Source organism: Girardinichthys multiradiatus, chromosome 6 (genome assembly GCF_021462225.1).
Source record: "Girardinichthys multiradiatus isolate DD_20200921_A chromosome 6, DD_fGirMul_XY1, whole genome shotgun sequence".
Lineage (NCBI taxonomy): Eukaryota > Metazoa > Chordata > Actinopteri > Cyprinodontiformes > Goodeidae > Girardinichthys > Girardinichthys multiradiatus.
In genome coordinates this window covers 46,436,379-46,456,906 of record NC_061799.1, presented here as the reverse complement: position 1 = coordinate 46,456,906, position 20,528 = coordinate 46,436,379, and the positions used below count along the sequence as shown (strand labels likewise).

At 43.9% G+C, this 20,528-nt stretch overlaps 2 protein-coding genes and 1 long non-coding RNA gene across 4 annotated transcripts in view; 1 reads left to right on the top strand and 2 right to left on the bottom strand.

Moving 5' to 3' along the window:
• pex5lb (peroxisomal biogenesis factor 5-like b) overlaps positions 1–12,985 on the top strand; it is a 43,124-nt gene extending 30,139 nt beyond the window's left edge. The window contains exons 10-15 of one of the 2 annotated variants that reach the window (XM_047367088.1): positions 2,783–2,995; positions 9,699–9,864; positions 10,099–10,256; positions 10,333–10,516; positions 10,587–10,685; positions 10,780–12,985. In XM_047367088.1, the coding sequence (XP_047223044.1) occupies positions 2,783–2,995; positions 9,699–9,864; positions 10,099–10,256; positions 10,333–10,516; positions 10,587–10,640 (775 nt within the window). In that variant the 3' untranslated portion in view covers positions 10,641–10,685; positions 10,780–12,985. Of the gene's footprint in view, positions 1–2,782; positions 2,996–9,698; positions 9,865–10,098; positions 10,257–10,332; positions 10,517–10,586 lie in introns of both variants that reach the window. The other variant, XM_047367087.1, reaches the window with a different exon arrangement.
• Positions 12,986–15,461: 2,476 nt separating this feature from the next.
• LOC124869357 lies at positions 15,462–16,597 on the bottom strand. The gene is made up of 2 exons (XR_007038566.1): positions 16,106–16,597; positions 15,462–15,862 (listed from the first exon to the last, which is right to left on the bottom strand). It is a non-coding gene; the product is annotated as an uncharacterized LOC124869357 (long non-coding RNA).
• A 758-nt stretch (positions 16,598–17,355) lies between these two features.
• mfn1a (mitofusin 1a) overlaps positions 17,356–20,528 on the bottom strand; it is a 31,206-nt gene continuing 28,033 nt past the window's right edge. Inside the window, 1 exon segment of the mRNA XM_047367082.1 lies at positions 17,356–18,106. Coding sequence (XP_047223038.1) covers positions 18,040–18,106 — 67 coding nt within the window. The 3' untranslated portion in view covers positions 17,356–18,039.

The window sequence follows — 20,528 nt, the reverse complement described above, 5'->3', positions numbered from 1 at the left end:
CCAATTACTCTCAAAAGTTTTAAAAGTTTTTAGCTGGTGATATCTTAGAAAACAACAAGTGTTTTAATATTTTTGTGCAACACAGAACTGATCAGGTGTCCTTTCCTCCTCCAAAGGGAGAAAAAAGAACCTGCAGAACCAAACCTTTCATAGTTTTTGTCAGGACCTGATATAAGGTACAGTATAAATCAACACGCTGCATGAATCAGAAGAGGGAAGAAAAAAACCTAATATAACCTCTTCCCAGCAGCTGCTGTGAAAAACAATGAATTTGTACCTTCCATAAGCGTCAGTTAACACTTGCGGACAAAAACTGCACCAAACTGTAAATACTGTGTCAGAGACTGTATGAAGACCATCTGCAGTAGAACTAAGACTGTTTTAATGAGGTCTCTACCCATTAGATTTATGGGATACAAACTCTGACAACAGAAAATAATATCTGAAGGAGAAACCCATCTGGTTTTACGCATGCGCTGGGTTTTAAAAATGCTCCTTCATGAGATCTGTCCTGAGAATAACATAGAAACACTTGGTTACTGCTGAGTTTTGGAGATGTTGTAACTTCCTCTGCATTTTCATAACTTTTAATAACTATAATAATTGACCCTGAATATTCCACGACGAAAGAGAACTTGTTTCTCTGAAAGAATTAACTGGAAAGTATCAAATGAGTTAAGTTATCACCCTTTTAAAGATACTTTTCTAACCCTAAAATAATATTTTAACCCGCTATATCTGTCAACGTCAAGCAAGCGTAACATGAGCAGCGGTTAATAAGCGTTCTTCGTTGCAGAAAATAGGAAAAGATTTATGCAAATGTGTGTTTGTACGTTACCTCCATCAGTTTCTAAATCGCTCCAGAGTCAGACTGTCATGGCACACAGTCCTCTATCAGTCCAAAAAACAACCAGGCCCTTCCCCGGTCTGTTGGTGAGACATTCAATCATTCTTTGTCCACTTCAACTTCTCCAGGAGGGAGAAAGAAGAAACTTTGCTCCGGTTTCTCTTCTGCCCGCATAAGATGTGCTTTCAATATAAATCCAGTGTATCACTCTTCTGGCTCTTGCAAACAACATGGATCGTTGTCCATCTCAGTGGGTCCAGACTTCTTCTGAGTTTCGTTTTTTTTTTTTTTTCCTTGTAGAAAGTCACACTGCGATTTTCAACATGCAGGAAGGCAGATCTCTCTCTTTCAGGCCTTGCTGGAGAAGCGTCTCTGGTGGAGTAGCCATGGAGAAGGGCAGGTTTCTAAGGTCCAGACTCAAAAACGCAGATGTTGAACTTAAATCCCATATATGTGTGTATTTGTGTGTGAGGGAGGCAAAAGAAAAGTTTAGTATAGGTTCAGATTTTGTACAAATACATATTATCAGTCAGTCAGTCAGTTGTCCCCCTGCCTGTCACTTCCTTCCACAACATGAACTATACTCCTTTCTAAAACAACTTTCTTTTCGCATCTCTAATGTCCCTTTTCAATTTTACCTTCTTTTCCGACTGATCGCAATATTTAAGACAAACAAAACTTCCTTCAGGAAAGTTTTAACTCTTTAACCCCTTAATTGATGCACTCTGTGCTTTTTAATCTTTTCTTATGTTTTTTTATTTATTTTTCCATCAACTGTTTTACTTGAAACTTTTTAAACTATTTTACTTATTTACACTCAAACTTCCACGCTGTGAAAAACCAAACTTATCTTCCAAATTAAAGCACATTTAACACAATCATCCCCACTTTTTCCTTTCATTATTTTATAAATCAGAGTATGAAGAAGGAGACACCCCTGATGCCTCAAGGTTCCGGAACCATTTTTTTTTACCTGTTCAGCGGCACGTCTGCCCACTGGCTTTTCTCCTTTATGAGGTGTAGAAAATTGCTAAAAACCACCCGCAAAACCCTGTGTTTTGCTTTATCTTATTGTTACCAATAAGAACCTCCCTGCAATTCCTTTTGCAGGGTAACCGGGCCCTCAGCTGATGTCCTCCCTCTCGCAACTCTGGAACCTAATTAATTAGTTAGGAGATGATGGTTAATGTGTAATAAAAATAATAATATACATTATATCATACAGAGCAACTTCTCACCCAGATATATTTGAAGACAAATTGTTCGGATCTAATCAGCCAGAAGCCGCAGGCGGACATGAGGACTCCCCTCCGTAAAATGGAAGTGGACTGAGGACAACGTCTCCAGGCTGGCCAGGCGTCCGTGTCCCATCCTGCGGTCTCCTCTGGCACGTTAGATCCTGTTCGTGACGCCAAAATTGTTGTGGAATTTTCTTATCAAAGTGGATAGAAGTTGACTCATAACAAGAGAAAATCCGGACTTTGTCTTATAAGTTTTATTCAAAGGCATTCAGCGTTTGAAGACCCTGACACTGAGGTTAGTCAGTGAAACAGAGCCCCGATCAACATTTACACACAGTATTTATACCAGAACATGACAGTGTTATCTCAACTGCAAAGAGTTTTAGAAATATGGCCCCTAGACCCTCCCCGGGTCAGAGTTAACAAAGTTATTTATGAGGCCACCCATCTACCTTCCCTTGAAATATACACTTCAGGAAGGGTTAACCATAAAACTCTCCAGCATTTGAATTTAGAGTCCATCTGCTAATAAAAACAGAACACTAATAAAACACAGAGGTCAGAGGTGAGAGGTAGATGGAAGGTCACCTGTGAGTGATACAACACAGAAACAAATGAGAGAGGTGAAGGGAATATCAGAGCATTTTAAAAGAATTTTCCATTACAAAGGTAGCTAACTGCTCACCTGCTGCAGGTGTCTGGAGCTCCGCCCCAACAACCTGAAGGCCCTCATGGCGCTCGCTGTCAGCTTCACCAACAGCAGCCTCCTGCGGGAGGCCTGTGACGCTCTTCGCCGCTGGATCGGCCACAACCCTCGATACAGACACCTGGTCCGGGACAGCAGGAGCCCGCTACAGGGTTCCCCAGCCACACCGCGCAGGGGCCCCGGCTGCTCCACACCTGCAAGGTAAAGGAAATCCTAGATGTCAGAGTGACCGCCTAGAGGAGCCTGCTCTGGTTACCCAGTGATCAGTGTGCTCACCGTTACTGAAGGTGGTAGCAGGGGAATGTTTGCACACTTCATGGTGGGAACGCTGGGATCGGGGGCCATGTGTACGGTGGCCGGGGGGTGCAAACCAACATTACGAAATCTAAAACACTTTTACAAACCTAAAGACAAATTAACTTTTCAGAAAACAAATTAATATTTCAGAAAACTATTTAACAAGATGCAAAACACTTTTACAAGTACTGAAACAATTTTACATTTGACAAAATCAACCGGAAAGGGAATGTACCAACGCCGAGGCTGACCCGGAAGTCAGGCTCAGGGCTGCATCCTTCGAAGGTCGTATTTGTAGGCCGATTACGTCACAGCGCGGCGACGAAGGCTGTCCCAATTCATGAATCATTCCGAGCAAATGCTGCCGACAAATGTGTCCTTATTTTGTCCGATTTGAAGGATGGGTCGTGAGTATCCTTCGCGGCTCATCATTTCCCATCATTCATTGCGGGTCGAAGCGGATTGGTCAAGCAGGGGAAGCCATGGCGGACCATAGCAACAAAAGCTGTGAGTAAATTGTGGAAAATTACACTTTCTGTGACACAAATTAACTTCTACAATGTTTTTAGTGCAGGAATATAACTATGTAGACGTGAAATATCTGCTTTATTTATCTAGACATCACTTAATTTCAAATGTGCTCCGACGTGTTCGGAGTTTTCCGTTCCCGGCGTAGTAACCGGCTCGCCTCGCCAGTCCTACCGGCGGTGAGGTGAGCTAGACCCGGTAGAGATCTGACCGGACTATCGGCACTAAGCTCCCGCTGGCAGTCATCACAGTGAACGTTTAACACAAGTGATTTCTAACAATTTGTTATTATTTTAATTGTTACTGAAAATCGATTTAATATTTCAGGTGATATTAAGATTAATCAGAATAAATGGTCAGTTTTATGTAATCCAACTGTATCGCTGGAGAGAGTGATTGAGAATAAATAAGCTTTACAATATTAATTTTTAATGAAGAAATGTGCTACATGTTTTAAAAGTTTATTTATAATTCAGTTAGCATTATAATTTCTGATTCCAGGTAAACCCGACAAGGAATAAACCTCCAAATGTAAATGAATCTCAGTAAAGAAGTTAAAAGTTTGAAAGAGCTTGTTTTAGACATTTGCTTAGAAATATTTAAATATTTTCTTCAAATTAAGACAAATATAAAATTAAAAAAGGCTTTATTTTTGCTCTGATATTAAGCAAGATGTTTTTTTTTTGTGGTATTTTCATATTTTTTTTAGATACAAAGCAGCAGACGGGTCAGTTTATTAAACTCAGGGCTGAGAACCACCACCTTTTTACTGGAGCTAAAAACTCAGCCACCGTGGCTTGGAGGTACAATAACTACATTCTTTGCAGTCAGTTTCTGTCCAGTTTCAATAACTTCTATCTTTCTAACTTTCATAAATATCCATCCAGTGATTAACATACTTCTTTCAGTTTAGGACAATTCTGGAGAAGATGGACCAACAGGGGAAGGTCACCACCTTGCAGGACAAAACAATGTGGGACAATTTGAAAAAGAAATATAAAGTATGTTCAGAAGTTCTCATGTCACACACAAATAAAAAATATTTCTAAAAGTCTTGTTGGTTTCTCTGTTTAGTCAACTCTTCTTTTATTCCATCTAACTTTAGGATTGTAAGTATCCAGGGTCAGGAGAGGGAGTCAGTGAAAAGCCCACTGCTGCTACTTGGCCCTGGTTTGTCTTTATGGATGAGATGTTGGGACAGAGATCTTCCACAACACCTCCTGTCCTAATTACCTCCATCCCTGAGGACACTCCAGGGCCAAGTGGAGCGGTGGACAACCAGATGGAGAAGGAAGACAGTGAGCCAGCAGGAAGGGGTCAGAAAAGAAAGAGGGACAGATATGATGGAGTTGATCAGGGAGGACATGAGGCTACAGAGAATGGACAGACTGTTTTCCATCTTAGAAAGAATGGTACTGAAATAAGGTGCTATATAAGAAATAATATTAAGTTTTGTTCAGATTGTTTCTTAAAGTTTTAAGGTGTTCTAATAAATTTCAAAATTGTTTTTGTCACCAATGTATTTTATTTCCATTTGATCTAACAATACATCAACTTCATTTAAAGTTATAAACAGAATTTATTATGAAAAATACAAACAGCATTTTAAACAGAATGAGGGAAGAAAACATTCAAACAGATCAAGATTATAAGACAAAAGGTATAAAATAAAACTATGTACAAATATTTACAATGGAGACAGCAGGATCAACCTGAGTGACCAGTTCCTGGAAAAACCTCTTCAACAGAACAAAGAGGCAGATGTCTTTCTGAACAGAAAGTCTGGAGATGTGGCTAAATCTCTCACAAGGTCAGAGACTTGGATGGATGCTGCAACTGAGACCTTTGGTTAGTCTTTTTGGATGGTGAGTGAAGCATCACACAGGTGGTCTACAGATGTTTGTGATGTCTCTCTCCACTGTCCACGTCATCGTCCATCAAGTGGGTTTAAAGGGCGGCTGAATTGACGGCTGCCACATCACTAAGAGGTAATCAGAAAAATGCAGAATTAGAAGATGGTGCTCACAAAATATTACAATTAGTTATACCCCTCAAACATTAATCACATCTATAATATTATACTTGGCTGACACATTAGTCATGATCTGGTGGTACCTCCTCCAGAGCAGACACCTCAGCTGAAAGCTGGTCCTGCCAGAGAGTAACACTGACTGTTTCAGTTCCGACCTCACCCTCATCCTCTTCTACAGCCTCCTCTGGGTCATCCTCTGGGGCCATGACATCCCCAGCACCAAGGCAGATGTTGTGGAGGATGGTGCATGCTGTTATGACCTGAAAACTATTTAAAAGAGGGTGCATATATGTGTATATATTATGTATAATGTAGATATAAAATGGATCTAGGTCAAAACTTACGTGAGGTACAAAGGTGTCATGCACCTCCAGCGCTTGCAGGAAGATGGCCCTGAATCTGGTTTTCATCATTCCAAAAACAGGCTCTATTATAGAGCGTGTTTTTGGAATGATGGCTGTTAAAGCACTGGGCTCCCACACCTTGTCTTGTCCTCTTCTAGGGAGTGATGAGGGGGAGTGGATATTGGAGGCATGAGTACCCTCCATCAGCAAGGATAAAATACCCTGGAGGAGGATAAACTGTACAGTGGGCTGTGGCGGAGCACCCTAGAGTCATGCACTGACCCAGGACAGCCCACCTACGTGTCAATAAAATGGCTCTCAGAAACTGCTTGCAGGATTATGGAAGGGAAGAGTTTCCTGTTCCTGTAGAACTGACCATCAGGGATGCTTGGACACCTGAAGTGGATATGGCAGCCGTCAATTGCACCCACAGCTTTAAGAAAAACTCTGTGGCGTCCAGCCCTGCAAACTCATGGAACACTGCCTTAAATCCTCAGGGGTCTTTAGAAGGTAGATGACCTGGTGACGAATAGCCACCATCTCCTCTGTAACTCTGTGGACGATGCGATGGACAGTAGAGCGAGGCATCCCAAACACTCTGCAGACCACTCTGTAGGATGTGCCACTTGGCACCAAGAAAAGAAAAACTAAGGTCTCAATAGTAGCACCCATCCATGTCACCTATCCTGGTGCAAAAGATTAAGCAGCACTGCTAGAGACTTCCTGCTCAGCTGAAAATCTGGCCTGATGTCCTCCTGGTTGAAGAAACGTTTCAGGACTGGGACACTCAGGTTGATCCTGCAGTAAAGAGGTCTGGTCTAGAAAAGGGAAGAATGGAGATGGAAAAACATTATTTTTAAGGCATGCTTCTGGATATTTTAAGTGATCAAAGCAAGTAGATACTAATACACCAAAAACACTGCATTATTATATAATTATCTAAGAACAGCCAGAGGGGATCAAATACTTTATAATTCCCATCTATCTTAAAATTGAAATATTAGCCATAAAGTTGCTATCTATTTGTTTATTGGCTAGAAGCTTTAAGTTAAATGAAACATCTTTTTTACCTGAACATGATTGTCTCATAACGACGATAAAACTGCTGAAGTTCCTCAAAAATAAAAAATAAAACTACCAGAAGTTCGGCTCCATTCTGCTTTAACTGCTTTTTTCTCCTCAGCTACGGTTGCTAGGCGACAGCTGTTACACTGAGGTGATGGCGGGAACAGCTGGTAAAGGCTGGACCGTCCCAATCCGCAGCTGCTCACTTCCGGCCTCCGTGGTTTTAGCCAGCGCCATAGAAGGACCCTTTCTCTTTTTATGGCGCTGGTTTTAGCGGTCGACGAAGGACACAGCCCACGAAGAAGGATGCAGCCCCTGAGGCTGACTTCCGGGTCAGCCTCGGCGTTGGTACATTCCCTTTCCGGTTGATTTTGTCAAATGTAAATTTGTTTTAGTACTTGTAAAAGTGTTTTGCATCTTGTTAAATTGTTTTCTGAAATATTAATTTGTTTTCTGAAATATTAAATTGTTTTCTGAAATGTTGATTTGTCTTTAAGTTTGTAAAAGTGTTTTAGATTTTGTAATGTTGGTTTGCCCCCACCCGGCCACCGTACATGTGAGCTGGATGGCAGGCGAGCGTGGGCAGCTTTTCCTCTGTGAAATGTCTGGCAGAGTAGAACTCTGAGTGCCGAGAAAAACCCAACAGATTTACTTTCACTAGTGGAGCATTACGGCTAACGCTAAGATGCTCTGCTTGATATTTATAAAACACTTTATTGGAAACTGCTTTGGGATTATTTCAATTGTTACGGAAACGAAAAGGAAAAACTAAGAAGCACGAAAGAGAGAAAGGTGTGGCAAAAAGGAGAGAAGGAGAAAAGAATGAAGGAGAGAAAGAAGGATGAAGAGATTACAAGATAACACGCTGCTTGCTTCTACCTCTGCAGAGACATATATAGTAACAGCATTGTTACCAAAAAGTGCACGACACTAATGAATGTAAGATGTATTTAGTGGTCACTGCTGCTCAATATAGAACATCTCTGTATCTGTTAACACCTGGATCTAAACATCTGTGGCTGTAAGTGTGAGCGCGCTTGTGTATACAAGGTTTCTCCATAATAGCAGGTGTGAGGAGCCACAGACCTGCCCCCCTGGACCCGAGACAGACACAGAGGAGATCTGAGCCACAGACATCTAAAGGCCCCCAGAGTCCAGGAACCCCAGGATGACCTCCAGCATCTGGTCATGTTGATTGCAGGGACATAGTTGGACTCGCCTCTGCACACAGCTTGGGCTCTGGAACCCAACTCCTGACAAGGGACTGGACTTGCTTTTTCTCTGCAGTTCCCCAGAGAGAGATGGCCGGTGTGGGAGTGTACAGTAGCCCCCGGTGGGGGAGAGGGTCCTCTCTTTGCAGCTTCAATTCACTAGACAAAAACGGTTCTGATTCTTGTGATTCTTGTCTGTGCTTGTGCACCGAACAGTTCAGATTGTCCGGCCTTCTGAGAGTATCTGGATGGTGCCATCTGGGGCTTCCGTAGTCCCCAAGCCTGAGATGCTGAAGGTTCTGGGCATAGTTGGGCTTTCATAATTGACACACCTCTGCAGAGTGTCAGACCGGGGTCTTCATCCCAATCCCAAAAGAAAGGGGACCAGAGAGTGTGTTCCCACTTCTCAGCCTTCCTGGGAAACTTACTGCAGGGCGTTGAGAGGAAGCTCCAACTGACCGTTAAACCTCAGATTTAGGAGGAGCTCTTGATGTATCTGTCTAGGTTTTGTCTGTCATCTGTGGTCTTGATATGGATCATGGCTGAAAAAATGAGATCCTGGATACATGGTGTTGAAATAAGCCCACTGGACCCAGCTTTAGAGACAGGTTGAGTAACACTGTCATCAAAATAGAGCCGCTGCTCCTCCACTTCAACAGGGGTTAGTCGAGCATGGCACCTCCCTGTGAAGGTTTTTCAGACATGTCCAACTGGGAGGAGACCCCAGGGCAGATCCAGAACTTTTTGGAGGGACTTTATATCCCACCAAGCCTGGAAACGACTCAGGATCCCCCAGAATGAGCTGCAGGATTTTGCTGGCAGGGAGAGATGTCTGGGTTTTGGTCCTGGACCTGTTTCCTCCATGACTTGATCTCAAATAAGCAGAAAACAACAGACAGACGGATAAAAATATGGACAGGAGTTTTTACTTGTTTATGTAAATAACATCTGAAATGGTCTGTAATTAAATGTTGACCTCTGCTGTTCCTGCAGTGCACCGTGATCTGCTCTGTTCCACTTTAATGTCTTAGTAAAAACCTCTAGCAGCCTAAGCCTATAACTACAGTAAACCTGCAGTCTGAGAACAAAGTGCTCTGTTAGGAACATATGGACCAATCAGATCTCTGATGTATGATGGAGCTAGATCATTAAGGGCTTTATATGTGAGGAGGAGAATTTTAAATTATATTCTGGATTTAACAGGAAGCCAATGAAGGGAAGCTAAAATAGGAGAAATATGATCTCTCTTTCTAACAAGCTTCAGATATATGAGTGGGCGTGTCTCATCTAAAACACAGTGAAGTCCTGGTGGCATTTATAATGTTTAGTAAACAGCAGATGGCGCTGCACTGCACATAATATTTCTATATTATGCATTGGGAGGAGTCTCTACATAAACAAACTGAACAGAATATTTTATGATCCAGTTCGCAGCTGCAGGACGTCCTGCTGCTCTTCCAGGAAGCAGCTCTGCTGAATGTGGACAGCCTGGATCCAGACCTGCAGACCGGACTGGGAGTCCTCTACAACCTGAGGTCAGAGTTCGACAAGGCGGTGGAGGCGTTCGGTGCGGCTGTGTCAGTCAGACCACAGGTAGTTGAAGCACTGATGAACCAGGGAACAGCTGAGGACCTGCTGCTGGTTCTGTTTCTGTTTGTCTGCTTGTGTGAAGGTGATGCGTTCAGGGACCATCTGAGCTCTGTAAATTTGTGTTTTAGTCAGAAACAGAGTGAAGCCTTTTCACTCTGGAAAGTCTGATGATGTGTTCAGTTTCAGCAGGCCAATGATGTCATGATGACCTCACACTTCCTGTTTGTTCCTGTTCAGGACTACCTGCTGTGGAACCGGTTGGGAGCCACGCTAGCTAACGGGAACCGCAGCCAGGAGGCGGTGGAGGCGTACACCCGGGCGCTGGAGCTGCAGCCTGGATTCATCCGCTCCAGGTACAACCTGGGAATCAGCTGCATCAACCTGGGAGCACACAGGTACCTGTTAGACCCGCTCTGACCGCCTGTTTCACAGGAATAACAGCTCATGTCTGACCTGGTTCTGGTTCTGCAGGGAGGCCGTCAGTAACTTCCTCACAGCTCTGAACCAGCAGCGGCAAAGTCAGCGCTGCAGCCAGCAGCGGATGTCAGCCAACATCTGGGCCGCCCTCAGGATCGCCATCTCAATGATGGACCGGCCTGAGCTGGTCCAGGCCGCCAACATGGGCGACCTGGACCAGCTGATGAGAGCCTTCGAGGTAGGTGACCTGTGATTGGCTCAGAGGAACCCAGACAGCTGCATTATCTAAAGCACAACCCTTTAACCAGGAGCTGCTCGCTGTGCAGTTTCAAGCTTCTTCTGCTGCGCTGCTAAAGTCCTGAACTGATCTGAAATCAGGCCTTAAAGCCATCAGACTGCACCTTCAGGTACACCATCACCATGAATCCAGGAACTGCTCACCTGTTTAATTCCACCTGTTGTCTTTATTCACCTGCTGACTGCAACCTGAATCATTCATAGATACGTTCACTGTCTGTCGGCTGGACCCAAATACAAGGACAAGATGTTGGTTAGAATCATTCACACCAGAGCAACAAATACATGTTTCTGTTTTCCTTCTGGAGGTCTGGTCTTCATCAGCAGTTCTCCAGACTGTCATCATCAAAGCCTCTAGGTTTATAAAGCTGTAAATTATTCTGACCTAGTCTAAGAACCACAGCTGGTCCATTTAGCTGAAATTTGCATGTATAACATATAAAATGTAGAAGACGTGGATCTGAACGCAACCAATACAAAGCTGAAGCCAGGTCCAAGTTTAATGAAGTTTGGATCCAATGAAAGTATGTTTGTGAGCCAAAACTATGTCCAGCGGCACCGACATGGTTCACAGTTCAAAGGACTGAAGTTCTTTTGGACTTCCTGACAGAGACCACTGGACTAAAATCTGCAGAGCATCAGTAAAGTTCCTGCGAATCTCAGCAGACATGAACTTCCACCTGCAGAGAGTCCATGGTTCATCTCTGGGAGCTGCTGGAACAAGGATCCTGAGGTCCTTTCCAGGATTTTCACAGCATCTATTGGAAGGATTGGGATCCCCCGGCAAGGCTGGAGGTGACGGTCACATGATACAAACATTAAGGCGGAGCTTCATGCCAGACTTTGACAAACCTTCAGTAAGAAGAAGTGAAACAGCTGTTTTCCTGCATGTTAAGATCTACGCTACATCCAGCATCTATTACAGTTCATGAAGGTAGATCTGTATCAAATAGAGTGATAGAGCATCATGTCCTTTAAATAGATCGTAGATCATAACAGCTGCTCTTGTTTCCAGTCTCTTCTAAACTCTGTGTTCTGTGTGCTGGAGTCCAGCTACACTGAAAGCCCATCAGGGACGGTTCTGTTAGTACCCGTTTGCCATGTTCTGGTTGTATGTTGAAGGTCCAACGAGTTTTCCACTCATTGCTGAAAATACGTCACATGATCACTTCTATGGTCAGTTATCAGATTTTGTGCCACAGTGATTATGACCTACAGAGGTTACCAAGACCTGGATGGAGTGGGTCGATGGAAGCTGTTAGTTCTCCAGAACTCTAGATCAGTCTGTTCTTCAGAGGGCAGCCTGGTTCTAGAGGGAGACGGTGTTTCTGAGGAGGCTGGGTTTTTCTGTGGCTCCTGGCTGAAAGAAGGTAGAAGTTGGAGCAGATTGTGTCCAGAAGGTGTGGGGTCTGCAGAGATGCTGATGATTCCACATTTTGAATTTTTCCACACAGAAGAACCGGGTCCGATGTGAAGGATGATGACCTGGAAGATGTTACCACAAGATGACACAAAACTCCGTTATCGGTTCAGGAACCATTTGGACTCATTTCCTTTTCCCTCTTTCTGCTCGTGGTTCCAGATTTGAAAGCAGAATCTTTCCTTATCAGGCATTCCTCACCATTAGATGGAGCCACTGGACCAGAGGTCAGGATCCAGTTTAGCTGATTTGGACTGGCTGCTTGTTGTCTGAAATGGTTCGGCCCGATATATTTACCCAAACTGCTTGAGATATATAGTCCCAGTAGAACTCTGGGATCATCCAGTCTAGGTCCAAACTGAAGAACAAAGGGGCTTTTGCAGTGGCAGTCTCTAGACTCTGGACCAACCTGGACCCAACTGGACCCAGCGTCCTTTCCTGAACCATCTGTTGGTGGGTGACTGGACCATGGCTTCAGCAGACAGTTGGTCTAGTTGCTGAGAAGACAGGAGGGGGCGTGTCATCCTGCAGTGATGAGTTTGACCCACAGCATCATACTGGACCTGCTGGTAACGTTTCCTAACTTTTCTTCTGAGGACCTTCATGCTCAGGGCAAACCATCAGTCTGCAGTTATTCCAGGAGGAATCTTCTATAAGGTGTTCACAAGAACCAGCCCCACTGGTTGCATTACATGTTGGTTCTGTTTGTGTTTGTTAATGAATCCAAAAGGTTCCGAATTTAAGACAAATTTGTTGATTTATTCTTATATAGAAAGTTTTACATTTTCATGGAAAATGGAACAAAAACCATAAAACTGTCTCTTTATTGCATCGTTTTATGTAATCTGTACAATTCTGTATTTATTATGGAGTCAATCTTCTTTTCTATATTTTATTTCCGCTGTTGTTGGATTTATGTCGTTGTTATTTATCATTATTTAGATTATTGTTTGTGTTCCTGCTCCAAATAAAGCTTAAAATAAAACAGAAGTAGGTGGGGGAGGGGGGCCTTGCGGTTCCACTTGATCGCGTTTGAATCAAACTTGTTCTGCTGCAATGTTTCTGCTCAAGAGAAGACCTGCAGACTCACAGCCAGGGGGCGCTGTAGCAGCCGCTCTTCATTGTTGTAGGATGTGGCAAATGGACCCAGATTAATCTGATTTACAGAACAATGATGTTATTAAACGGGCCCATGCAGCAGCACAGCTGGAAGTCCACTCTGAAACAAGTTCTGCCCGGACCACGGAACATACTATCTCTGTCACATTTAGAAGACATATATTATACTGTGAAACGCAGTGATGCTGTTGCTGCTGTGAAACTCTGGATGGTTGAACTCCGACCCATAACAAGAATTTTACAGAACTCAAGCAGGTCGAGTAAAGACGGCTCAAGAGGCAGCTGGATCCTCTAGGAAACCAGATCTGCAATCATAATACTTCATGATGTATGTATGCATCCACCCATCATCCATCCATCATCCACCCATCATCCATCCATCATCCACCCATCATCCACCCATCATCCCCCCATCATCCACCCGTCATCCCCCCATCATCCACCCATCATCCATCCATCATCCATCCATCATCCACCCGTCATCCCCCCATCATCCCCCCATCATCCACCCATCATCCCCCCATCATCCACCCATCATCCATCCATCATCCACCCATCATCCACCCATCATCCATCCATCATCCACCCATCATCCACCCATCATCCCCCCATCATCCACCCATCATCCATCCATCATCCACCCATCATCCCCCCATCATCCACCCATCATCCCCCCATCATCCCCCCATCATCCCCCCATCATCCACCCATCATCCACCCATCATCCACCCATCATCCACCCATCATCCACCCATCATCCATCCATCATCCCCCCATCATCCACCCATCATCCCCCCATCATCCATCCATCATCCACCCATCATCCACCCATCATCCACCCATCATCCCCCCATCATCCACCCATCATCCCCCCATCATCCATCCATCATCCACCCATCATCCATCCATCATCCTTCCATCCATCGCCTATACCCACCTATCTTTGCTGGGTCATGGGGGGCCTGGTGCCTATCTTCAGGGGTCTTTGGACGTTCTGATGAGGCCCATTTATCAGATTAAAAGAACCTTTAGAAAATGATCCTAACAGCAGGTATTAAACATACTTCTTATTAATCCCACATTTGTGTATTAACAAGATTTTATTGGTCTGATGTAATAATCTAATCTTAAATGTCATGTTTTCATTGGCTGGAAGCAGAAACTAATAATTAATAGAAATAAAGGCTTAAAACATCCGTCTGTGTGGAATTAATCTATATATTGTGTTTCACTGATGGAGTTACTGGAATAAATTTCAATAATATTCGTATTTATTAAGTCTCTACCAATGAACCTAATAATCATGTTTTTGTACTATTGGAGGAAGCTAGAGTACCTGTGGAGAACTCGCTCACCATGGGCAGAACATACAAACTCCATGCAGAAAGAGCCCAGGCTGGGATTTGAACCCCAAACCTTCTTGATGCAAGGCAACAGGACTACCAACTGTACAGCATGTCATTTAAATCCCATATTAAACAGGTTTCTAGGATTTCCTTCTTTCATCTCCAGAACATTGTCAAAATTAGAAATATCCTGTCCAGGAGTGATGCTGAAAAACTAGTCCATGCATTTGTTACTTCAAGGCTGGACTATTGTAATTCTTTACTATCAGGATGTCCACAAAATGCAGTTAAAAGCCTTCAGCTGATTCAAAATGCTGCAGCAAGAGTTCTGATGAAAATTAAAAAGAGAGATCATATTTCTCCTATTTTAGCTTCCCTTCATTGGCTCCCTGTTAAATCCAGAATAGAATTTAAAATTCTTCCCTTTCAGTGTTTAACCCTTTCTCTCTCCTAGACATGGCTACTGACTGAGCTTCTACTGTGACTAACTCTATGTTCTCTCTTTCAGACTCTAACCTTGAAAACTGGATCAGAGTTTATCTGCTTAGCTGTCTTTCTCTCCTAGATGAAGCCTCTAGAGGAGCTACAACCATTAACATTTACTTTTCCTTCCCATAGAAAGGTTCTGGTTCTGCTGGAGGTTTCTTCCTGTTAAAAGGGAGTTTTTCCTCTCCACTGTCGCTACATGCATGCTCAGTATGAGGGATTGCTGCAAAGTCAACACCAGTGACTGTCCACTGTCTCTACATGTTCATCCAGGAGGAGTGAATGCTGCAAGTCACTGACTGGATACAATCTGCTGGGTTTCCTTAGATAGAAAAACTTTTTATCCAATTTGAATAAATAACTGAATCTGACTGAACTGTTCAATGGTTACGATTAATTGGAATGTATGAACCTGACTTTAAATCTGGATGATTGGATTAAACTGACTTTGTGCCTTGAGATGACATGTGTTGTGAATTGGAGCTAAAGAAATAAACGGAATTGAACTGTAAGTCTTCTTGTTCCATATTATTATTTATTCATCTGGTTTGTTCTTGTTCACAACTAACCCATCAAAGACACACAAGAAGAATACAGTGAAGTGAAGCTACTGAAGCTCTCGGATGGATGAATGAATCTACATGTGGTCACCACTCTGCACAAGGATCTAACAGTAATATGAACTGAAGCTGCAGAGACTGGAGAACAAGGTCTTGCTGTGGAGCAGAAACACAGCAGCCATAATGGCAGCCATCTTTATTTCAACTTCCTGCCTGATGACTGAACCATGATCAATAATGAGCAGGAGGTGACGATTCACTTCTAGATCCTGGGGAACAGTTCTCAGATCAGTGACCAGAACCAAAAGCACAGAAGAACTTCCTCAGCTTTACCAAGTCAGTCCACAGTCTGCCCCCTGCTGGTCAAATGAGCACAGACGGATTTAATTAATCAACTGTGTTTCAAGAATCAATCGTGAATATTTCTTGTTATAAGCATCATTGTGCAAAAGTCTTCATTCTCCATTTTTTGCTCCAGGTTTCTCCCCCAGGCAGCTTCATGCTCTTTTTCTGTCTGATAATCTGATTCCCAAAGACTCGCCCTGAGAGGTTTCAGGTCCTGGGTCAAGACTTTGCTGTTTCTTGAAGACATGACTTACGGTGCATCTGCTGGAGAGAAGTTGTAGGCATGAGACCTCTTCTCCACATGTTTAGGTTACTCAGATTTTATCTGATCAGGTAGAGGGACTGAATCTGTGCCGCCTAGGTGGCAAGAAACGCGCGTGCTAGTTTCGAGCTCGTAACCGACGCGCTGTGCTCGCGCCACAAGGAAACAACGGCCACCACCGGAAAAGCTCAATCTTCGTATTTTGGCGAAGTTGACCCGCTTTTTTGAGCTAGTGTGCTCTCATTATTTAAGCTGATATATCATCATTTTACTGATACCCATAGATGGATAGAGAGATAAATGTATTGACAGATAGACGTAAACATAACGAAACATATACACATTTTTATGTCCTCTGTTATCTTCCTAGAAGCTACACCTGGCCTGACTCTGTGTCTACCTGTGACACCTTTCTGGAGAGGGGCATCGTCCAAGCTTCTGCTGGCAACAACTTAATGCTCACCTTCTACAGATGATCCACATGATCCTGTCTTTCAGTGTTTAACCCTTTCTCTCTCCTAGACATGGCTACTGACTGAGCTTTTACTGTGACTAACTCTATGTTCTCTCTTTCAGACTCTAACCTTGAAAACTGGCTCAGAGTTTATCTGTTCTTTCTTTCTAGATGAAACAACTAAAGGAGCTACATCCATTAACATTTACTTTTCCTTCCCATAGAAAGTACTCCTGGATCAGTGCTTCTTTGTTCTTTTTGTGTCTCTGATCTGTTCTCTCTAACCTCCAGTCGGTCGTGGCAGATGGCCGCTCACACTGAGCCTGGTTCTGGTTCTGCTGGAGGTTTCTTCCTGTTAAAAGGGAGTTTTTCCTCTCCACTGTCGCTACATGCATGCTCAGTATGAGGGATTGCTGCAAAGTCAACGCCAGTGACTGTCCACTGTCTCTACATGCTCATCCAGGAGGAGTGAATGCTGCAAGTCTCTGACTGGATGTAATCTGCTGGGTTTCCTTAGATAGAAAAACGTTTTATCCAATTTGAATAAATAACTGAATCTGACTGAACTGTTCAATGATTACGATTAATTGGAATATTTGTACCTGACTTGAAATCTACATGTTCGATTCAATTGACTTAGCCCATTTTAAAGTTACCCACCTTTCACACAATGCAAAAGGAAACAACACTCTCCAATTATTTTTACCTTTGCCTTCCTCCCTCCTTCCCATTCTAAAATGGCGAACTCTAACTCTCAGTAGTTTATTCTAACCTCCCCAACAACCCCGCACCATTCCAACCCTTTGTGAAGTGCCTTGAGATGACATCTGTTGTGAATTGGCACTATATAAATAAAACTGAATTGAATTGAATTGAAAAAACTGAAACTGAGTGAACAAGAATCCAAGGTCCAAAGAAAATAGACCTTAAGGAGGTCTGGAGAACTGTCAGTCCAGACCACTTTAAGATTACAGGAAAGAAAACAGGAACAAACAAAGATTGGATCAGGAGAGAGAGACAACTGTATGAACTTTTACCCTGAGGTCTCATGATCCCGACCAGGGACCTCAGGTGAGATTATCATTTGGGCTCAAACCCTTCCAGAAACAGAGTCACCGACATAGTGTCTGATCCAAAACTGTTATTTTCTACTAAAGTGATCAGAACCCATCAGTTAAACAGATGTATGATGAACCAGGAGTCCTCAGCACAAGCTGATCTTCTATCATCTGTCTCGGCAACACAACGACTGGATGTAGAACCCAGAACCAGCACCAGAAATCCTCAGCAGAAACTGTTTCATCCCATTGAGCCTTGGTCATACACTGACCTTTATGTTCTAAACCTTCAGCTGATAAACATCTGATTCTGGTTCTGAGAGGGACTCTGAAGATTGGATCCAAACTGCTGCTGCTTTCAGACCCTTCTCTGATGACCTGAAGGCGCCTGAACGCAGTACATCTTCTTCTCCTTCAGTCTGCCTGCAGATAGTGAGCAGAGAAGGCCTCCAGCTGAGCCTCCAGCTCTGTCGCTCGGTTCCTGCAAACACATTAGAAGGGCCTTACTCATGGAAACAGATGACAGAGCAACTCCATCACCAGCTTTCATCTAGGAAACAGCCAAAGCAGGACAAAAAGGAAAATAATCAAATCCTCTTCATTCTGAAAGAAAAACAAAGCAGAATGAGAAAACTCCATCATTCCTATGCGTCTAGTCCCACAGAACAATTACTGGAAGAAAACAACATGGCAGCATCGTTAAATCCTGCAGAGCCTCGACAGGAAACATCACAAACCATCAATAACACCTCTACATATTCCTACTATGAATTATATAAAAGCAGCATGGAAAATGATTTGAAGCATCTAGATCATTTTCTGGATAACATCACACGAACATCTTTACCAAAGCAACCAGCGGACATCTGAGACGCCCCACGTCCATCCACAGAATATCGAGAGGCCCTGGATTAGATGGACGCCCCTGAACACTTTTAATATCACCACGTTTTGTCAAAATGGCAGAAATGAAAAACAACCGGTGAATTTGGCACCATGTGAACACAGCTCTGATTTCAGAACTACTCAAAACAAAACAAAGACCCACGGCTTCAGATACGGTCCATTAACACAGACGTCAAAATAATCAGCAGAACCTCAACAACCCACATTGGATCGGTCATCTCTTTATTTACTGACCCGGACTGAACCGGATTCAGACACTCATCAAATACTAGACATCAGCTTTTTAACCTCATACATTTATCTCTCCAAGGTTCCCATAAAACAACCATCCTCCCACTAGATCCAGAAAAAGCCTTCAGCAAGGTAGACAATTAAAACACAGGAAAATTTGGTTCTGGGTGGAATTTATTCAACGGATCAGAACATTCTACAATAAACCAGCAGATATAACAAACAACTTCATCTCAACAAGTTGCTCACTTAATAGAGTCTCTACACAAGGATTACTATTCACTCCTCAATGAGCCATTAGCAGCAGAACATTCAGAACCAGATCAGTTTATACGCAGATGAGGCACTCCTTGCTCTACAGAACCCAAACAAACCAGTAAAAGAACTTATCCCAGTTAATAATATATTCTCCAACATATCTGACTGTACAATAAATGTGAATGAATCCACTTCTTTAACCATAAATGGAGATGTCCATATTTACACATCACAGATCCTCCACCTACCTACCACCATCACAGATCCTCCACCTACCTACCACCATCACAGATCCTCCACCTACCTACCACCATCACAGATCCTCCACCTACCTACCACCATCACAGATCCTCCACCTACCTACCACCATCACAGACCCTCCACCTACCTACCACCATCACAGATCCTCCACCTACCTACCACCATCACAGATCCTCCACCTACCTACCACCATCACAGATCCTCCACCTACCTACCACCATCACAGACCCTCCACCTACCTACCACCATCACAGATCCTCCACCTACCTACCACCATCACAGATCCTCCACCTACCTACCACCATCACAGATCCTCCACCTACCTACCACCATCACAGATCCTCCACCTACCTACCACCATCACAGATCCTCCACCTACCTACCACCATCACAGACCCTCCACCTACCTACCACCAGATCCTCCACCTACCTACCACCATCACAGATCCTCCACCTACCTACCACCATCACAGATCCTCCACCTACCTACCACCAGATCCTCCACCTACCTACCACCATCACAGACCCTCCACCTACCTACCACCAGATCCTCCACCTACCTACCACCATCACAGATCCTCCACCTACCTACCACCATCACAGATCCTCCACCTACCTACCACCATCACAGATCCTCCACCTACCTACCACCATCACAGATCCTCCACCTACCTACCACCATCACAGATCCTCCACCTACCTACCACACATCACAGATCCTCCACCTACCTACCACCATCACAGATCCTCCACCTACCTACCACCATCACAGACCCTCCACCTACCTACCACCAGACCCTCCACCTACCTACCACCATCACAGATCCTCCACCTACCTACCACCATCACAGATCCTCCACCTACCTACCACCATCACAGACCCTATACCTACCTACCACCAGATCCTCCACCTACCTACCACCATCACAGATCCTCCACCTACCTACCACCATCACAGATCCTCCACCTACCTACCACCATCACAGATCCTCCACCTACCTACCACCATCACAGACCCTCCACCTACCTACCACCATCACAGATCCTCCACCTACCTACCACCATCACAGATCCTCCACCTACCTACCACCATCACAGATCCTCCACCTACCTACCACCATCACAGATCCTCCACCTACCTACCACCATCACAGATCCTCCACCTACCTACCACCATCACAGACCCTACACCTACCTACCACCAGATCCTCCACCTACCTACCACCATCACAGATCCTCCACCTACC